A 17308-nucleotide genomic window follows, 5' to 3' on the forward strand; every position below is an offset into this window, starting at 1 on the left:
TTGGGCTGATAGCAGTGTTATACCAACATATCAAAATTATGTTTGTGCCGAAAGCCATCCTTTAATATTACTTCTTCTGCTAGTGAGTGCCATGGTCTACTATGGTCTATTATGAATAAACACAGACTTTTCAATGTGCGGTTTAGGCACGCGTGACAGACAATATACGCTTGTATAATATATATATATATATATATATATCCAGACGTGTTAAATATAATAGAAAACGACAACGAGAGCGTTTAATTAAGATGATATTTCAAAACTTCATTAAATTTTCATCTATTGGAATAAATTAAAAAAATAAATTGATAAAGGTTTTGTTTTTCTATCAATTTATACGTTTTCTAATAATTATTACAATTTCTTTCTCTTTACCAATATCATTTGATTTCGTAAATTCTTTCTTATACGAACTTTGGTTAATAGCAATCAACGGAAGGGTTGTAATCGGGCCAATAGAGGGGAGAAGGAAAATGAGAAGAAACAGTGAATTTGATAGACAGTTATCGCCGCGGTTTTTGGAAAGATCGGCCCTGCTGAAGCGGCCTGCTGGGCGTATTAGGAGTACAAGAGTTGAGGTACCGGTATAGGTGTACCCAATGTCAATTACTCCTTACAAGGTAACGACTTCGAAAACAATCAAATACCTAACTGGAATGAAGAAAACACAAGTGGTTTGTGACGTTACTGTTTAGACTTGCTCAAGTACAGTACATTAAAGTAAGCTACGCTTGAAGCTGAAACTTGCTCCCAATTGAAATATCCTATTCCTTTAGCTATATATGCATGGAGAAGTTGTTTCATTGCATTCGTTGAAAACACTTTGACCAATGATGCATGGTGATTGATAGCGCTTCTTCTCTTTTAATACCTGCTCATTTGCATAATCATGCATAAGTTACTTCTACTTCCAACCGATGTGTATACGAATTCAGTCAGCTTTAACAGCGGGAGAAACGTATAAGTTTGTACAGTCATTAACCTATGGAAATGTATATTTCTACATCTTCATTCTTTTCAAAGGAATCTCAATTCTTTTCTCAAAATAGTTATTATCTCTAAGTTCTACATGTATCATCTATCTGCTCTTTATACTCTGACAAGTTATTTTATTCAATTTGTCATTCTCTTTCTGTGTTTTGTTGTTGTTTTGTTTCACAGTCACTAGAGCTTTGATAAACAGACTGTATTGTTTCTTCTAGTGTCAATAATGTGTAATATTATGAAATTCTTTATTACAACTACTTTTGTCAGTGAGTTTATGTGCATATGAGAAATACATTCAATTGAATTGAACATATTTTGTACAATGTTTATAAGCTCAAGGCATATCCAAATATTAATTCAAAGTCTTACGAATAGAGAAATGTCGATTTTTTACACTGAGTGAAAAGCTGTTCAGTATATATACGTTATAACAAAATGGGATTTCATGGAATTAATAAAAACGCGTGATATTTCCACTAAAATCTATATAAAATAGACAGTATCTGCCAAAAATCAATCCACGTGGTCGTGTTCCTGAATAGCAGGGAGATTCATGGTCAAATTAAAAGTACATACTAAAGACAATGAGTAAACCACTTAGGATCGACCGATTGGTTTTAGTGATCATGTGAGGTGTGCGGAAATTCTCTCTATACTTCATCAATTTACGTTATCGATATACATTGTTCCCTACATATTAACGACCTTGCTTTAAGGCTTTCATCTGATTGTTAGGTGGAATTGAATATGCTAATATTGCGCTCGTATTTCAAGTAGCCACAATAATCCATTTCTCTCCTTAATTTGATAGTTTTACTGAAGGATAACCAATGGCTCTGTGTTCAAACCAACATTCAAACAATTGAAATGCTGATTATGAAGTATAACATGTGGATGTTTTTACCGGTATATTGATATTGAAATATAATGTCATGTACATGGGATACTTGTAATGCATTTCTGTGAGATGTTCGTCCAACTCAAACGGCACAAAGGGCAAGTGGGAAAATTAAGACGCTCTTACAGTGGAGTTTGTAAGACTTATAGTGACCTTAATTCTGTTTATTGAATAAAACTGGTCTCTGTATTTCTTAACAACATATGCAGGATTGCATTAGGGAATGTAGACAAAGACTTACTACAGTCCTATTTCTACGATCAATATATCCAGATGTTGGACAAATTTGAATAATAATAATATAAGGAAACAACTATCCTGTGGGTTTGTCAATGAATATAATAATCTATACACGATTGGGGCATTTTTAAATGACTGTTTCGTAATGATTGGCAGGTTGAAAGTCACACTTGAAAGACGGCAGACCTGTTTTGTGTTTGGCCTTTCTATGCCTGGATTACGAAATTGGTAAAAAGAAGTAAAAAACTTGAAGTTTTGTTAATGAAAAGGAACCTTAATGATGAATGAATGATTATTGTAAAAAAAACATATTCAAATTCTCAAATGAGCTAGGGAGAATTTAATAAATGGTGTTATATGATTTAACACGTGGTGTAAATATTATTCAATCGTTGGATTATGATGTTTCATTTTTCATATAATGATAATCAACTATCTATTCAAATATAGGAGATGTTTTATGGAACATTGACCTTGAATACTTATATATTTAGTTCTTATAGCTTGTAGAACCGGACACCACATAAGCAAATTTTAAACTTTTTTCTGTGTCTCTCTCATCACTCCTATAACTGAATCGATTGGTAAGAGATCAATACATACACACATACACACGCATATGTATATATATATTTATATATATTTATATATATATATATATATATATATATATATATATATATATATATATATATATATATATATATATATATATATATATAAATGAAAATCGTAATGAGTTGGAAAAACAAGAACAGTGAAAAAACTTTCAGCCTCCACCGGGATTCGAACCACGGACCTTCCGCTATATATATATATATATATATATATATATATATATATATATATATATATATATATATATTGATCTCTTACTAATCGATATATAGGTTAGTTTGTCCGCATATGAAGCGGCAGGCCCGGTTTCGCATCCCGGTGGGGGTTGGAAGTCTTCCACTGTTCAGGATTTTCCAACTCCCTATCTATCTATCTCTCTATCTATCTATATATAGATATATTCAATATATATAGAAATATATTCCAAATCTCAAATAAAGGGGAAATGCTCAAACTTAAGGGAAACGATTATACGTTTATTTAGTACATTTGGGTTATATTTTGGCTGTTATTTTCAAGTGAAGCATATTATAGCTGAGAAGGTATTACTGTTCAGTCTGTTATTATAACCATTGTGTATAACCATTATTATGTATAACCATTATAACCATGTAGCATATAGATAATACGGGGTGCTAGTGAAGTCAATGGGAGTTTAATTAACTAAATAAAGGGGATTGTCGGTTTTAGAAACCAGTAAGTATAATCAACACGATTACTTACCTCTTACTTACCTCAAGCCCTAATGTTTCTACTTTTTTTTCTCCTAAATAATAATTTATGAGTGGATAAGTCAACCTCTTGGCATAACGAGTGGGTTGAAACAATATATACACGTTTTAATCAGTGAAAGAAATTGAGAAATAAAAAAAAATAGCACGGTTATGCTCTTGGGGATATTTTTAAGTCTCTTTTTTCAGCGTCTGTTAGTTTGACAAATAAGCATCTGTACAGTGTTCTATATTTGGGGCAGTGCACACGTGATCCATCTCAGGTTGGAGATTTGGACGCAAAGTGAATCCTTTGCGCCACAACCATGTTCGTAGATACCTTAAAAATGTGGGGAGTTGAAGTTATTTCAAGTTGTTATTTTCTCTTATCATGGCGCATCCTGGGTGAAGCTGCATTTTCGGGTTATTTGGGATAAATATATGAAACCTCTAAGCTGCTCTTTTAAGACACTCAAATATAACATTACAAGGCCTAAATTATCGACGGGTTTGTCCAAGATTGATTTCAACCCCAACCAGTTAAACCAACTCAATATGATCCTCTGTTTAACACCCCTTCAGCCAAGGGCGGCGGAACCGGGGGGGGGCACAGGGGGCACGTGCCCCCCCACTTTTCCTCAGGTTAAAAATGTGCCCTTTTTCTACATAAAAATTGAGGTGTCTTAAGTTAGCAAGAGGCCAGGGAACCAGAATGAACACTCGGGAAGGGCCGTTTCCGGCCATCTGAGGGGTTTGTAAACCAAAAATTTTCTTGTACGCTCCGCGCCAACCAATGGTGGCGCTCCGCTCAGATAGTCGTGCATACGACTTTGCAAATCCTGGCTACGCCTCTGACTTTTAATGATTTTCTGTGGGTCAAACTCAAAGCTATTTCGAATGGAAAAAATTTGTTAAGATATAAACAAGATATAAACTCTAATTCGGAAGATTCCTACATTAGCAACTAGTATGATTTCACCTCATTTTGTCTCAAAAGAAAACTTGTTCCTTGTATCCCAATTTGCACATTGGATATTGCAGTGCTAGTATGCATTTTTCTTTGGGGGGGGGGGGGCGTTGATGGAGTGATGTGTATACGCAAATAAGATAATACAATAAGAGTTATACTAGGGTACAAAATATCAGGCTGCATCAGTCCAATCGAATTTCTGTAAAGTGCCCTTTGATGTCGGTGCCCCCCCAGATTAAAAGTGCTTCCGCCGCCCTTGCCTTCAGCCCCAACCCCAACGCCAGCCTTGCATAAAGTCTGTCACCAACCTCACCCCCTCCCTTTTCTCGTCTCCTTTTCCTGCACCCCTTTCCCAGTTAGCAATAGGGCTACGTCATAATTTGAATGAGCTCTTTTCACATAAGGATATCGGAAGCGGTAGGGTCTACATGTCAAATAAACAGTTGCATGGAATTAAAATACAAATTTTCAAAAGATCAAGTTACACTGTTGTTTACAATAAAATAAATACTTAATTGCATTCATCAAATAAGTGGATTAAATGTAACTAATTTGTGGGGGAGGGGGGAAGAGCTGACACCTTACCGCCAATTTGTGTATATATGCGTCTGTATTTCACATTCATTGAAGGCTTGTTTTTTTTTTACCGCCCCTTCATTCCTGGAACTGTGAACCAATCAGCGTACATGTTTATGTGGCGTATTTGTTGACCATTTAGCAGACGACAAATTGTCTACACACTACAGTATACATAACGTGCGGATAATATACTTCGCTTAGTAAACGGAGCTTTGCGCACAAAGTGTGTGTCGAAATCGAGAGCACAATTAAGTCAGTATCGGAACCCTGTGCCTACAGGCCTACCGCTGCACCAATGTGTTGCAAATTGTAGCAATTTACAAAGGCGGTAATTCCAACAGGGTTTACTAGGGTAGTACGATTTTTGGAAGTTTTGTTTGGATGAAGCCATTTCATTAACTGCTGCAGTGTATGGAGAAATGGATGCCCAGCAAATCTTAACAGTATTGGTACGGATTGGTAAAATAACGATGCAATTGCTAGGCCTAAGCTAGGGCCTAGGCTTACGTTAGGGTCTAATGTCACTGGCCCTAGCCTAGGATCGGAACTAACATTTATTAGACAGTAAATTACGAAGGCCTAACGTTGGACCAAACTTAATGTATTTGTTGCATACGTCATTTGTAGGGTGGCAGTTAGTTAGGACAGCCCAAGGCTAGGCCTAGTCTGTTTTGAAGGATTTTAAATTTATGTGCCTGCAGGCTTTCGTCAGACACTGAAATTTTATAGCAGTAGAAGAAATCGGCTAGGCCATACGTTAGGCACTAGTAACAGTCTGCATGGTCAATTGTTGGAGTAGCTAGGCTAGGACTATATCCTAACGTTAAGCCCACGTTAGTCAAGCGTTTCAAAAATATTTCTACCCTTTAGGGCCATCCCATCATTCGAAAATCTGCCCTTTAGTTAGACTAAGAGGGGTTCATTTTTTGCCACTAGCCACTTCTGCACCTTTCAAGGTCCCAGGTAAAGATTTACCATGCTTTCATTTACTACACTTTTACCATGGTTATACCATGGTAGACCTATGGTAAGAGCGTAGTAAATATGTGGTAAGTTACCATGGTATATCATGGTATTTTGGCCCTATGGTCATGGTATTACCATGGTATACCATGGTAACTTACACCAAAAATACCATGTATTTACCATGCTTCTACCACATGTTCACCACAGAATTACCACAGTGAATATTGAAGACATCAAAGTTGCAGTGTATTTACCATGACTTTACCATGGTATTACCACAGTAAATTTAGCATACTTTAACTATGGTACAGTATACCTTGGTACAATACCACACTTTTACCACACTCATAGTTCAGTTGTACACAGTTGCATCTCCAATACTACAAACTTGCTTAATTTGGTCAGACAGATTCCATCATGGATTATCCTCGAGCAATGATTTAACTAGTTGATATAATTAGGGGAACTGATATGATTATCAGGCTGGAACATTAGCCTGTGTGTTATGTAATCAATTCGCCAAGCCTAGCAAAGGGAACGAGCATGGAAAAGTCTCTTCCTCAGCTCAAATTTCCCCTGATCTACTGCAAGAGCCTATTGAAATGCCTGAGGCAGGTACAGTAAGCTGTTATGGCAGTGGTATTTAATTAAGGGCACATTTTCAAATGACACGCCTATTCTGCATTTGCTGTGCCCCTGAAAATGGCACACTTGTATCCTGAAAACCTGAAAATCCAACCAACAAATTATCATACAGTATACATTCTTATGAATTCAACAATAATAATTTCAAAGTTACAATTTATTATCTTTTTTTCCCCTATAGCTATGACCTTGGTTTTTAGGAAACTGCAAAGGGCAACAAAGGCTTGTTTAGTGCACAATAATATTCCTCTGAGGACTGACATAAAGACCGTACTCAATCTGTACATGTTGTAAAAGCTGATCCAGATTAGAAATTGCAAGGCATCGCCTGTGCAAAAATTTTGGTGTATTAAGTTATCAGTTCTCTTAAATTCAGTACCTGATCTTCATCAGCTGCTTTAGAATTATTTCCAAGGGTACTTACACTGGTACCAGATTTGATATTTAACTAAATCTAATATCTTCATTTCACAGGGAAATAAGTACTTATACTGCAAGGAGAAAACATAATTTGATTCAGTACTAAGCAGACCATTTAAAGTCTCAAGCCAGGCGAAATCTCTCAGGCTAATCATGAATACCAGTCTTGCTGTGCTGCTAAATTCTTCTAACAGAAAAAAAAGAAAATGATGATAAAATCAGCAATAATTTATGACTTTTCAATCCACTACAGAAATAGTTTTGAACACTTGCCTGTTTTTATGGCTGATGAAGAAATCTGTACATCAAGTGAGAATCTGAAAAGTCTTTTCAAACAGTTTTGTAGAGACTTGTCTCCAATGAACTCTTGTAATTGTACAAATCCAGTCCTTTAAAAAGAGGAGGCCATTTTTCAAGTTAATTGAACAAATGCTGTAATTGGTATTTCTTCACAATGCCTTATATTTCCTTTTTCAGGCCATCTTGCTATCCTTATTTGACTCAAGATGTGAGAGTTGTCAGTCTGGTTCGTATTTTTGTTTCTTTTTCAAACCCCGAGAGTAGCGGTAATGATAATTTCTGCAAAGTTAAGAACACAGATAACTCAAGAAGTATCTAGCCTTATGTGATGTTGGAGAAACAGAAACACATTGGTCCTGCAATACTTTCTTCAGCAATAAACTGTAAAAAATGGAATGTTATTTGGAAAAGTATACATCCTACATTTACACAGTTTATCTGTTTCATATGAAATACAGTGGACAAAGTGCTTTTCTATGACATTAAATTTGATTGTTTTGATTCTATAACAAGAAGAATTTTGTTTTTTTGAGTTTGCTGGTAAGGTATTGTATTTAGAGTTCGAGTAAATCAGGAGAACTGAGTAAAATATATTGTAACGATAGCATGGTTGTGTATGAAGAACAATTATCTGCGTTGACACTGGTCAAACACAATATTGTATGGATTCTTTAAATATCTGAACACATTTTCACTGAATCGTAGAGCAGATAGCCTAGTTGTGAAGAGGATTTTTGGATGGCTGAAGTACTTAATTTAATACATACAGTAGCAAACTAGGAGAATATTTTCTGCATGCTTTAAGTCATACTGAGTTTTAAATTTGGTGATATTTTGTTAATGAGTCTGGTAACAACATAGTGAATGATGTCATCAGTGCAACTCATCTGAAAATATATATCCTTTCTTTCTTTACAATGTTTGAATTATTCATAGAGGAAAAGTAGTATATTAATTAGTACTTGTACAAAAAAAGTTTGCATTGTGATGAAATTCAAACTACAAAAAGCATCGACAAATGAGCAGGTTTCAAGGATTAATCCATGAAAATTTTGTAATAGCCTGTGATAAAAGCTTTAGAGGAATCTAAGTTTTAGTCAGTCAAAATAGGTTTCCACTCAATCAGACATATTATCCTGAGTAATAGAGACAAAATATTCCATTATATACAATATAACTTCAGTGCAGGTCTTCTTGTTTAGGTTTTTCTATTACTTGATAAGTTGTAAGGAGTTACTCAACCAAAACATGTTCCTTAAATTTCATGTAAACAATGTTCTGAGCATCCTTGGATGACATTCAGCATCATTTGGTCCTAGACAAATTTGTTTATACACATGATAAGTTGTTTGAGATCATTAAAGGCTTATGTTTTTTTCATTGAGTTGTGTGAATTGTACTTGTTTATACACGTAATATGTTGTTTGAGATCATAAAAGGCTTATGTCTTATGATATGTTGTTTGAGATCATAATAGTCTTATGTTTTTGCATTGAGTTCTGTGTTGTACTGGTTTGAACACAATATGTTGTTTGAGATCATAAAAGGCTTATGTGTTTGCATTGAGTTCTGTGTTTTACTTGCTTATGCATATATGATATGTTGTTTGAGATCATAAAAGTGCTATGTTTTTGCATTGAGTTGTGTGTTGTATTTGTTTAGCAACATGTTGTTTGATATCATAAAAGTGTTATGATTTTTTCATTGAATTGCGTGTTATACTTGTTTAGCAACATGATATGTTGTTTGAGATCATAAAAGTGCTATGTTTTGCATTGAGTTCTGTGTTGTATTTATTTACATGATATGTTGTTTGAGATCATAAAAGGCTTATGTTTTTGCAGTGAGTTTTGTTTTGTATCTGTAATACTGATCTCATGGTCTCATTGGTCTGTGTGACTTCAAGGTCCAGTCACTGTTAACTGATGCAGCTCAACGTTGTGCTTAAGGCATATCAATTGTCAAATCATTAAATGTGGTGTAATAGAAATATAACCTGGACTGCTAGAAGTGCACTCTACAGCATATCAAAATAAATGTTGAATGTTAAAGTGCATTTTATGGTAGTTATCTGGTTATCAATATCATACTTCTTTATACTCATACTGCTTTATGTCATCCAAACATGAGTGCATTTTATGGTAGTTATCTGGTTATCAATATCATACTTCTTTATATTCATACTTCTTTATGTCATACAAACATGAGTGCATTTTATGGTAGTTATCTGGTTATCAATATCATACTTCTTTATATTCATACTTCTTTATGTCATTCAAACATGAGTGCATTTTATGGTAGTTATCTGGTTATCAATATCATACTTCTTTATACTCATACTTCTTTATGTCATCCAAACATGAGTGCATTTTATGGTAGTTATCTGGTTATCAATATCATACTTCTTTATATTCATACTTCTTTATGTCATACAAACATGAGTGCATTTTATGGTAGTTATCTGGTTATCAATATCATACTTCTTTATATTCATACTTCTTTATGTCATTCAAACATGAGTGCATTTTATGGTAGTTATCTGGTTATCAATATCATACTTCTTTATATTCATACTTCTTTATGTCATTCAAACATGAGTGCATTTTATGGTAGTTATCTGGTTATCAATATCATACTTCTTTATACTCATACTTCTTTATGTCATCCAAACATGAGTGCATTTTATGGTAGTTATCTGGTTATCAATATCATACTTCTTTATATTCATACTTCTTTATGTCATTCAAACATGAGTGCATTTTATGGTAGTTATCTGGTTATCAATATGATACTTCTTTATACTCATACTTCTTTATGTCATACAAACATGAGTGCATTTTATGGTAGTTATCTGGTTATCAATATCATACTTCTTTATACTCATACTTCTTTAAGTCATCCAAACATGAGTGCATTTTATGGTAGTTATCTGGTTATCAATTTCCTCAGATCCTGCTGTTAATGACTATGAAATGCAGGATGAGATTTGGCTACAGTGGTATAGCACAGATGATCCATTGGATGGTGAAGATATCGAACCAAAGACTACCATTGTGAGTTTTTATGTTTAATCAGACTTCTTATTTACTGTATGAGTACAATGTCGTGAGTACCAATGGTAGTACAACATCATGAGTACCAATGTCATCAGTACTAATGGAAATACAATGTCATGAGTATTAATGGAAGTACAATGTCATGAGTATTAATGGAAATACAATGTCATGAGTATTAATGGAAATACGATGTCATGAGTACCAATGGAAGTAACATGTCATGAATTCCAATGGAAATACAATGTCATGAGTATAAATGGAAGTATGCATGTCGTGAATTCCAATGGAAGTACAATGTCATGAGTACCAATGGAAGTACCATGTCGTGAATTCCAATGGAAATACAATGTCATGAGTACCAATGGAAGTACCATGTCGTGAATTCCAATGGAAATACAATGTCATGAGTACCAATGGAAGTACCATGTCGTGAATTCCAATGAAAATACAATGTCATGAGTATTAATGGAACTATGCATGTCATGAGTTCCAATGTAAGTGCAATTTTCCTTGTTATGAATAAAATCTACAAGACACTCAGTACAAGTGTGGGATTGAATCTTGCACAAGTATCTTATACCTGGATTACAACAATGCTGGAGAACAAGTACAAATGTATTAAGGTGAGTGTCAGCACATATGCAGCATTTAAATACATAAATGCTAGATTTCAGTAGGTACTGACTCACTACACATCTGTGCAATGGTAACCAATTCAGCTAGCATCCAGGGTATTCTCAGTGCAAGAAGGACAGAAACTGTCACACAAATTTAAAGTTCACATATTTTGCTTTCGATTGATTCTCAATTCTTTAGATGATGAATTAGTTTGTAAACTAAATAATTACTTTTAATGTATCTTGTGTCTGCATGCACACAATCAATATGGTCAATTTCTGTTTGGGCCCTTTGGGGTCATTGAAAAATGAATGCATACTTAGAACATCAATTCTTTTAGTCTTCACAATGGGTCAGTGTCGTGCTTTGCTTGTTTATATACTCTCTGTAAAAAATTGTGTCCGCTGGTCGGGTCAGTTGCGCGTGATATTTAATATGAATGAAGGACAACATTTCTTTGATGCTCTCAATACTTCTCTCATCAGTACAATATAGAAAACATGTGCAGTGGCCAGCCTACGGACATAGAATGCCGAACAAAATACTCCAAGATCGATCACTCAATGACAGGACAGACAGTCACCTGTCAAGCAAACTCTGGATTTCTTTGTAGAGATACAGATCAGGGTGGCGGGCAATGCTACGATTATGAGATACGGTTCAAGTGCAGTGACTCAAGTAAGTATATATATACCTATGATATCATACACCACGACACCAAGGCTCGAGCGAAAAGTGTGTCTTTGATATGGGTGGCTTTATTTTTATCCTCGTACCAAGACAAAAACCAAAATACTGCACTTTTAACGGATATATCGAGGCCTTAAAATGATGTAGAAAATATTACTTTTACATCATTACGACGACACATTTTAGACTGATAGAGATAATTTAGGTATGAAATCATGACAGGCATCGTTTGGTAACAGGTTTATAATGGAAAGTAGAATATGATTCTTAAATGCTCCTATATAGTGACACAACTTTGAAGGGAGTCTATTTTTACTGTATGTAAAGTTCATGTTTATATCATATTCATAATGTTTATCTGAGCTTTTAACCTTGTAGTAAATTTTGGTGAAAGATTTCTTCGAGGGTCGCTTAATAGTTGTTTTGAGGGTTATAATACTGGATGGTTTTTTGTAAACTTGTACTACCAACTGTAAATATGTTGTTTACACTGTAGAGAAAATGATTACTACAAAACTGAATATCATCTCCTATCCTATCCAAGCCTTCATTAATAACTGGAATAGCAACCAGAAAATTCCTTATTATTAAACGTGAGTTAAATGTACCTGAAGTTAAACTCACTTCCAAATCTGTCGTATCAAAACATAAGTTTTTCCGTTCGCCTATCTTGTTGGTGTTAAATAATTGTTTGAAAGGTGTTTTTTTATAAATATCTCAACCATATTTTGAATGCTTTGTTTTATTTTTTGATATTTTAAAGATGCACTTCCAATACCTGAGTATGATTTGGACTTAAGTGGGAAAGCTGACGTGAACGATATGGACCCTGTCTCTTGTGATGGGACGGGAGTTACCGTAAATGATAAAATCGGCCCCCTTGTCGGTACCTCCATTAATGACAGACATTATTACCAGAAGGAAGGTCCACCCAATTCGGACAATGCCTGCGCCATGTGGCCCGGACAATCCGCTGCCCTCACCTTCCTGCCGTTGTTAGATGGAATATGTTTCTCACGGCCCTTGTGCTGTTCGCATGGATTAACTGTGGAGTTTTGGGCCTATGCCGGCCCCCAGTCAAATGTCTGGGCTGGATTTTTTTCCACTGGAGGTACTCACGACTATCACACAGGGATGACCGTCTTCATAACTGCTTCTCAAATCAGATGTGAAACCAGATTCTCGCTAGATAACGGAGATGACAAGAAGATGTCCTTAAAGGCTCCCGAGGTGCTAAACGCTTGGTACCATGTGGCATGTGTCTTTGATGAAACAGACGGTTCGACTTATCTCTACATCGATGGAACTCTTATAGAGACGAAAACACCGCAGCCACTGTTCCCAGAGGAAACCGTTCATTACGACGACTTACGTTTCTTTAACAGGAACAAGCAACCCATTGCCAATGTCCGCAGTTCTACATCGACAGACGCTATCATGAGCGATATGAGGGTTTATTTCTACTACATGGGTCAATCCGAGGTGACAGAACTACTTCGAAGACAAACTACAGGTAGTTGTTACTGCAGAAATAAAGCAATTGTCTATCAAAGAAAAAAATATTACCAAAATGAGAAGATGGTAGAAAAATTGTGAAAAAAAGTTAACAATTGTTTCTACAAACTTATAAGTTAAGGTTAAATAGTCAAATGTTTTAGGTATGGACTCAACGGAAGTTTAATAATGCATGTTAAAAGTACCAATATCAAAGTTGATGGTAGATTTTCAAAAGGGTGGGAAAGTAATTAAATTGTATTTATTAACAGAGATCTTAATATTCATGTTACATAACACCCAGAATTTTTAACACAGCTACTTTGATATCAAATCTTAATAAGCTTTCAAATTCATTGTGGGGAACTGACAGTAGTCGTTCTTATCAAATATATATTAGCAACAAACAAATTCTGCAAGATCAGGGCAAACGTTTCAGGATTTTCTTTGGTTGTCCGTCGGACAGCCAGGTCTTACGTTTCGGTTGTCCCAACAGCAAAATTTGTTTTCCAAAATAAAATATAGCAAAATATCAGGGAACGACCAATTTGTATACCATTCTTTATCATTTTACCTATTTGTGGGTATTTCGTTGCAGTGTACCTATTTGTGGGTATTTAGTTACAGTGTACCTATTTGGGGGTATTTAGTTACAGTGTACCTATTTTGATATATTTAGTTACAGTGTACCTATTTGGGGGTATTTAGTTACAGTGTACCTACTTGGGGGTATTTAGTTACAGTGTACCTATTAGGGGGTATTTAGTTACAGTGTACCTATTAGGAGGTATTTGGTAACAGTGTACCTATTTGGTGGTATTTAGTTACAGTGTACCTATTTGGGGGTATTTAGTTACAGCGTACCTATTTGGGGGTATTTAGTTACAGTGTACCTATTAGGGGGTATTTAGTTCAGTGTACCTATTACAGTAGGGGGTATTTAGTTACAGTGTACCTATTTGGGGGTATTTAGTTACAGCATACCTATTTGGGGGTATTTAGTTTCAGTGTACCTATTTGGGGGTATTTAGTTACAGTGGTACCTATTAGGGGGTATTTAGTTACAGTGTACCTATTTGGGGGTATTTAGTTACAGTGTACCTATTTGGGGGTATTTAGTTACAGTGTATCTATTTGGGGGTATTTAGTTACAGTGTACCTATTTGGGGGTATTTAGTTACAGTGTACCTATTTGCGGGTATTTAGTTACAGTGTACCTATTTGGGGGTATTTATTTACAGTGTACCTATTTGGGGGTATTTAGTTACAGTGTACCTAAAGATTTACCTGTCATTATTCGGATGACTGTATAATTTTTTCTTTTGCACAATAATTTCACATACATATTGTACAGTTAATATAATTCATGTACTGTCAAAGCTATTTCTCACATTTTACTGTTCGTACGATTGTATTCTTCTCCGTGTAGGTGCGTTTGTTCATGTTTACTACATTGGACGTGTAAGTGAACAGCAGTATGAGCAGGTCGTGCTAGAGTGCAAAGGTCATGGATCTGATGGTAATCCTCTCACCTTCCGCTGGGCGACATCATCGGACGGACTGTCCTTTACGCTAATAGATCCAAGCTCTGATCCAAGCATCTATGAATATACTGCAGAATTAAATAGTTACCAGTCGGTCAGCAGACTCCACATTATCGACCATCCTCTCACTGAAACCATTTACTCTTGCGAAGGGTATGATCCGAGCACCATGGCAACGTCATCGCAGATGTTTAGTTTAACCTTTGACCCAGGTATGCAGCATCTGAGACCCCCCCCCTAATCAGATATTCATGGTTTCCATTTTATATACATGTGTATCTGTCCATATACAAGGAAAACCTTTTGTTTGCTTAAAAGCTGTGATTCTCAAAGGCTCTTCCAGTACTAACAACTGCCAAGTTGACTGACGTTTTTTTTGTCCTTCATACATAAAAAGGATTTGCTTTAAACTCTCACTTGAGTTGGTATTGAGGAGTGGTTATATCTGGAGAGAGCATTGTTTCTCCATCTTTAACACCTCCTTGATTATAAAATATTTGTTGAATTGCCTTATACAGATCAGATACAATCAGATACAATTTGATCAGATACAATCAGATACAGTCAGATACAATTTGAACTTCCTACCCCCTACATCTTAACCATTTGAAGTAAGCTGCCAAATTCAACCACAAACTTACCTTGAAATGTAACACTGTTTTTTTGCCAGAGGTGACAACGTGGACTCCGTGGATGAGCTCGGATGAACCAGATGACAATGATGACATGGAGACAATAGGAAATGTGCAGGCAGTAAGTCCTTCAGACAAATATGTAGGAGTGATATGTAGGTATGGAGAATAGAACACCAATATGTACACTGTAGGAGTGATATGTAGGTATGGTGAATAGAACACCAATATGTACACTGTAGGAGAGATGTGTATAGGTCTGGTGAATAGAATCCCAATATGTACACTGTAGGAGATATGTGTAGGATTGGTGGATAGAACACCAATATGTACACTGTAGAAGAGATGGGTAGGTTTGGTGAATAGAACAGCAATATACATTGTAGGAGAGATGTGTAGGTTTGGTGAATAGAACAGCAATATGTACACTGTAGGAGTGATATGTAGGTATGGTGAATAGAACACCAATATGTACACTGTAGGAGAGATGTGTATAGGTCTGGTGAACAGAATCCCAATATGTACACTGTAGGAGATATGTGTAGGATTGGTGGATAGAACACCAATATGTACACTGTAGAAGAGATGGGTAGATTTGGTGAATAGAACAGCAATATACATTGTAGGAGAGATGTGTAGGTTTGGTGAATAGAACAGCAATATGTACACTGTAGGAGTGATATGTAGGTATGGAGAATAGAACAACAATATGTACACTGTAGGAGAGATGTGTAGGCTTGGTGAATAGAACACTGATATGTACACTGTAGGAGAGATGTGTAGGTTTGGTGAATAGAACAGCAATATGTACACTGTAGGAGAGATGTGTAGGTTTGGTGAATAGAACACTGATATGTACACTGTAGGAGAGATGTGTAGGTTTGGTGAATAGAACAGCAATATGTACACTGTAGAAGAGATGGGTAGGTATGGTGAATAGAACAGCAATATGTACACTGTAGGAGAGATGTGTATAGGTCTGGTGAATAGAACCCCAATATACACTGTAGGAGTGATATGTAGGTCTGGTGAATAGAACACCAATATGTACACTGTAGGAGAGATGTGTAGGTATGGTGAATAGAACAGCAATATGTACACAGTAGGAGAGATGTTTAGGTTTGGTGAATAGAACACCAATATGTACACTGTAGGAGAGATGTGTATAGGTCTGGTGAATAGAACACCAATATGTACACTGTAGGAGAGATGGGTATAGGTTTGGTGAATAGAACCCCAATATACACTGTAGGAGTGATATGTAGGTCTGGTGAATAGAACACCAATATGGACACACCATAGGAGAGATGTGTAGGTTTGGTGATAGAACACCAATATTTACACTGTAGGAGAGATGTGTATGTGTGGTGAACAGAACACCAATATGTACACTGTAAGAGAGATGTTAAGGTCTGATGAGAACAGGAGCTTAAAACAAATATGCAGTTAGTCTACTGCTACAAACTTGTTACAGCAGGTATACTTTTAGAGGCCTATCCTAATTTGAATTTTAAATTTTGGACTAAAGATGTTTATGACTAATGATAAAGATATTAACTGCAAGCCTCTATAAATGACTAGTGAATGCCTACTTTTTAATTAGACATTGTGTATAGCTGTTGTCACCAAACTTTTCAGAATTATCCTCAAGTCTGCTCCGATCCAATCGACGTGGAATGCCGTACCCTTTACAGCAAAGTGAACCATTCAGACACCGGGCAGGTGTTCTCCAAAAGTTGCACTACCACAGAGGGACTCCACTGTATCGGTTCCGCTCAGACAGAAGGTGTATGTCTCGATTATGAAATTCGCTTTCTATGCAGCGGTGGTGAGTCTCTTATTATCCTTTACACCTATCAGAGCTGGTGGATATTAAATTTAGGAATGTCTGAAGTACATTCCCTAAAAAGCTGACTTTTCTTCCCATTTTTCACGTAT

General features: G+C 35.8%; 1 protein-coding gene across 3 annotated transcripts in view; it reads left to right on the forward strand.

Moving 5' to 3' along the window:
• The first annotated feature begins 5202 nt into the window (after positions 1 to 5202).
• Positions 5203 to 17308, forward strand: part of LOC139973074 (uncharacterized) — a 53810-nt gene continuing 41704 nt past the window's right edge. For all 3 annotated transcript variants that reach the window (XR_011795137.1, XR_011795136.1, XM_071979449.1), the window contains exons 1-8: positions 5203 to 5454; positions 7514 to 7562; positions 10286 to 10389; positions 11496 to 11688; positions 12464 to 13213; positions 14624 to 14950; positions 15409 to 15491; positions 17009 to 17198. Coding sequence is in view for 1 of the 3 variants with exons in the window: in XM_071979449.1 (XP_071835550.1) it covers positions 5425 to 5454; positions 7514 to 7562; positions 10286 to 10389; positions 11496 to 11688; positions 12464 to 13213; positions 14624 to 14950; positions 15409 to 15491; positions 17009 to 17198 (1726 nt within the window). In the remaining 2 variants the exon portion in view is untranslated. The remainder of the gene's footprint in view (positions 5455 to 7513; positions 7563 to 10285; positions 10390 to 11495; positions 11689 to 12463; positions 13214 to 14623; positions 14951 to 15408; positions 15492 to 17008; positions 17199 to 17308) is intronic.

Source organism: Apostichopus japonicus, chromosome 9 (genome assembly GCF_037975245.1).
Source record: "Apostichopus japonicus isolate 1M-3 chromosome 9, ASM3797524v1, whole genome shotgun sequence".
Taxonomy (NCBI): Eukaryota; Metazoa; Echinodermata; class Holothuroidea; order Aspidochirotida; family Stichopodidae; genus Apostichopus; species Apostichopus japonicus.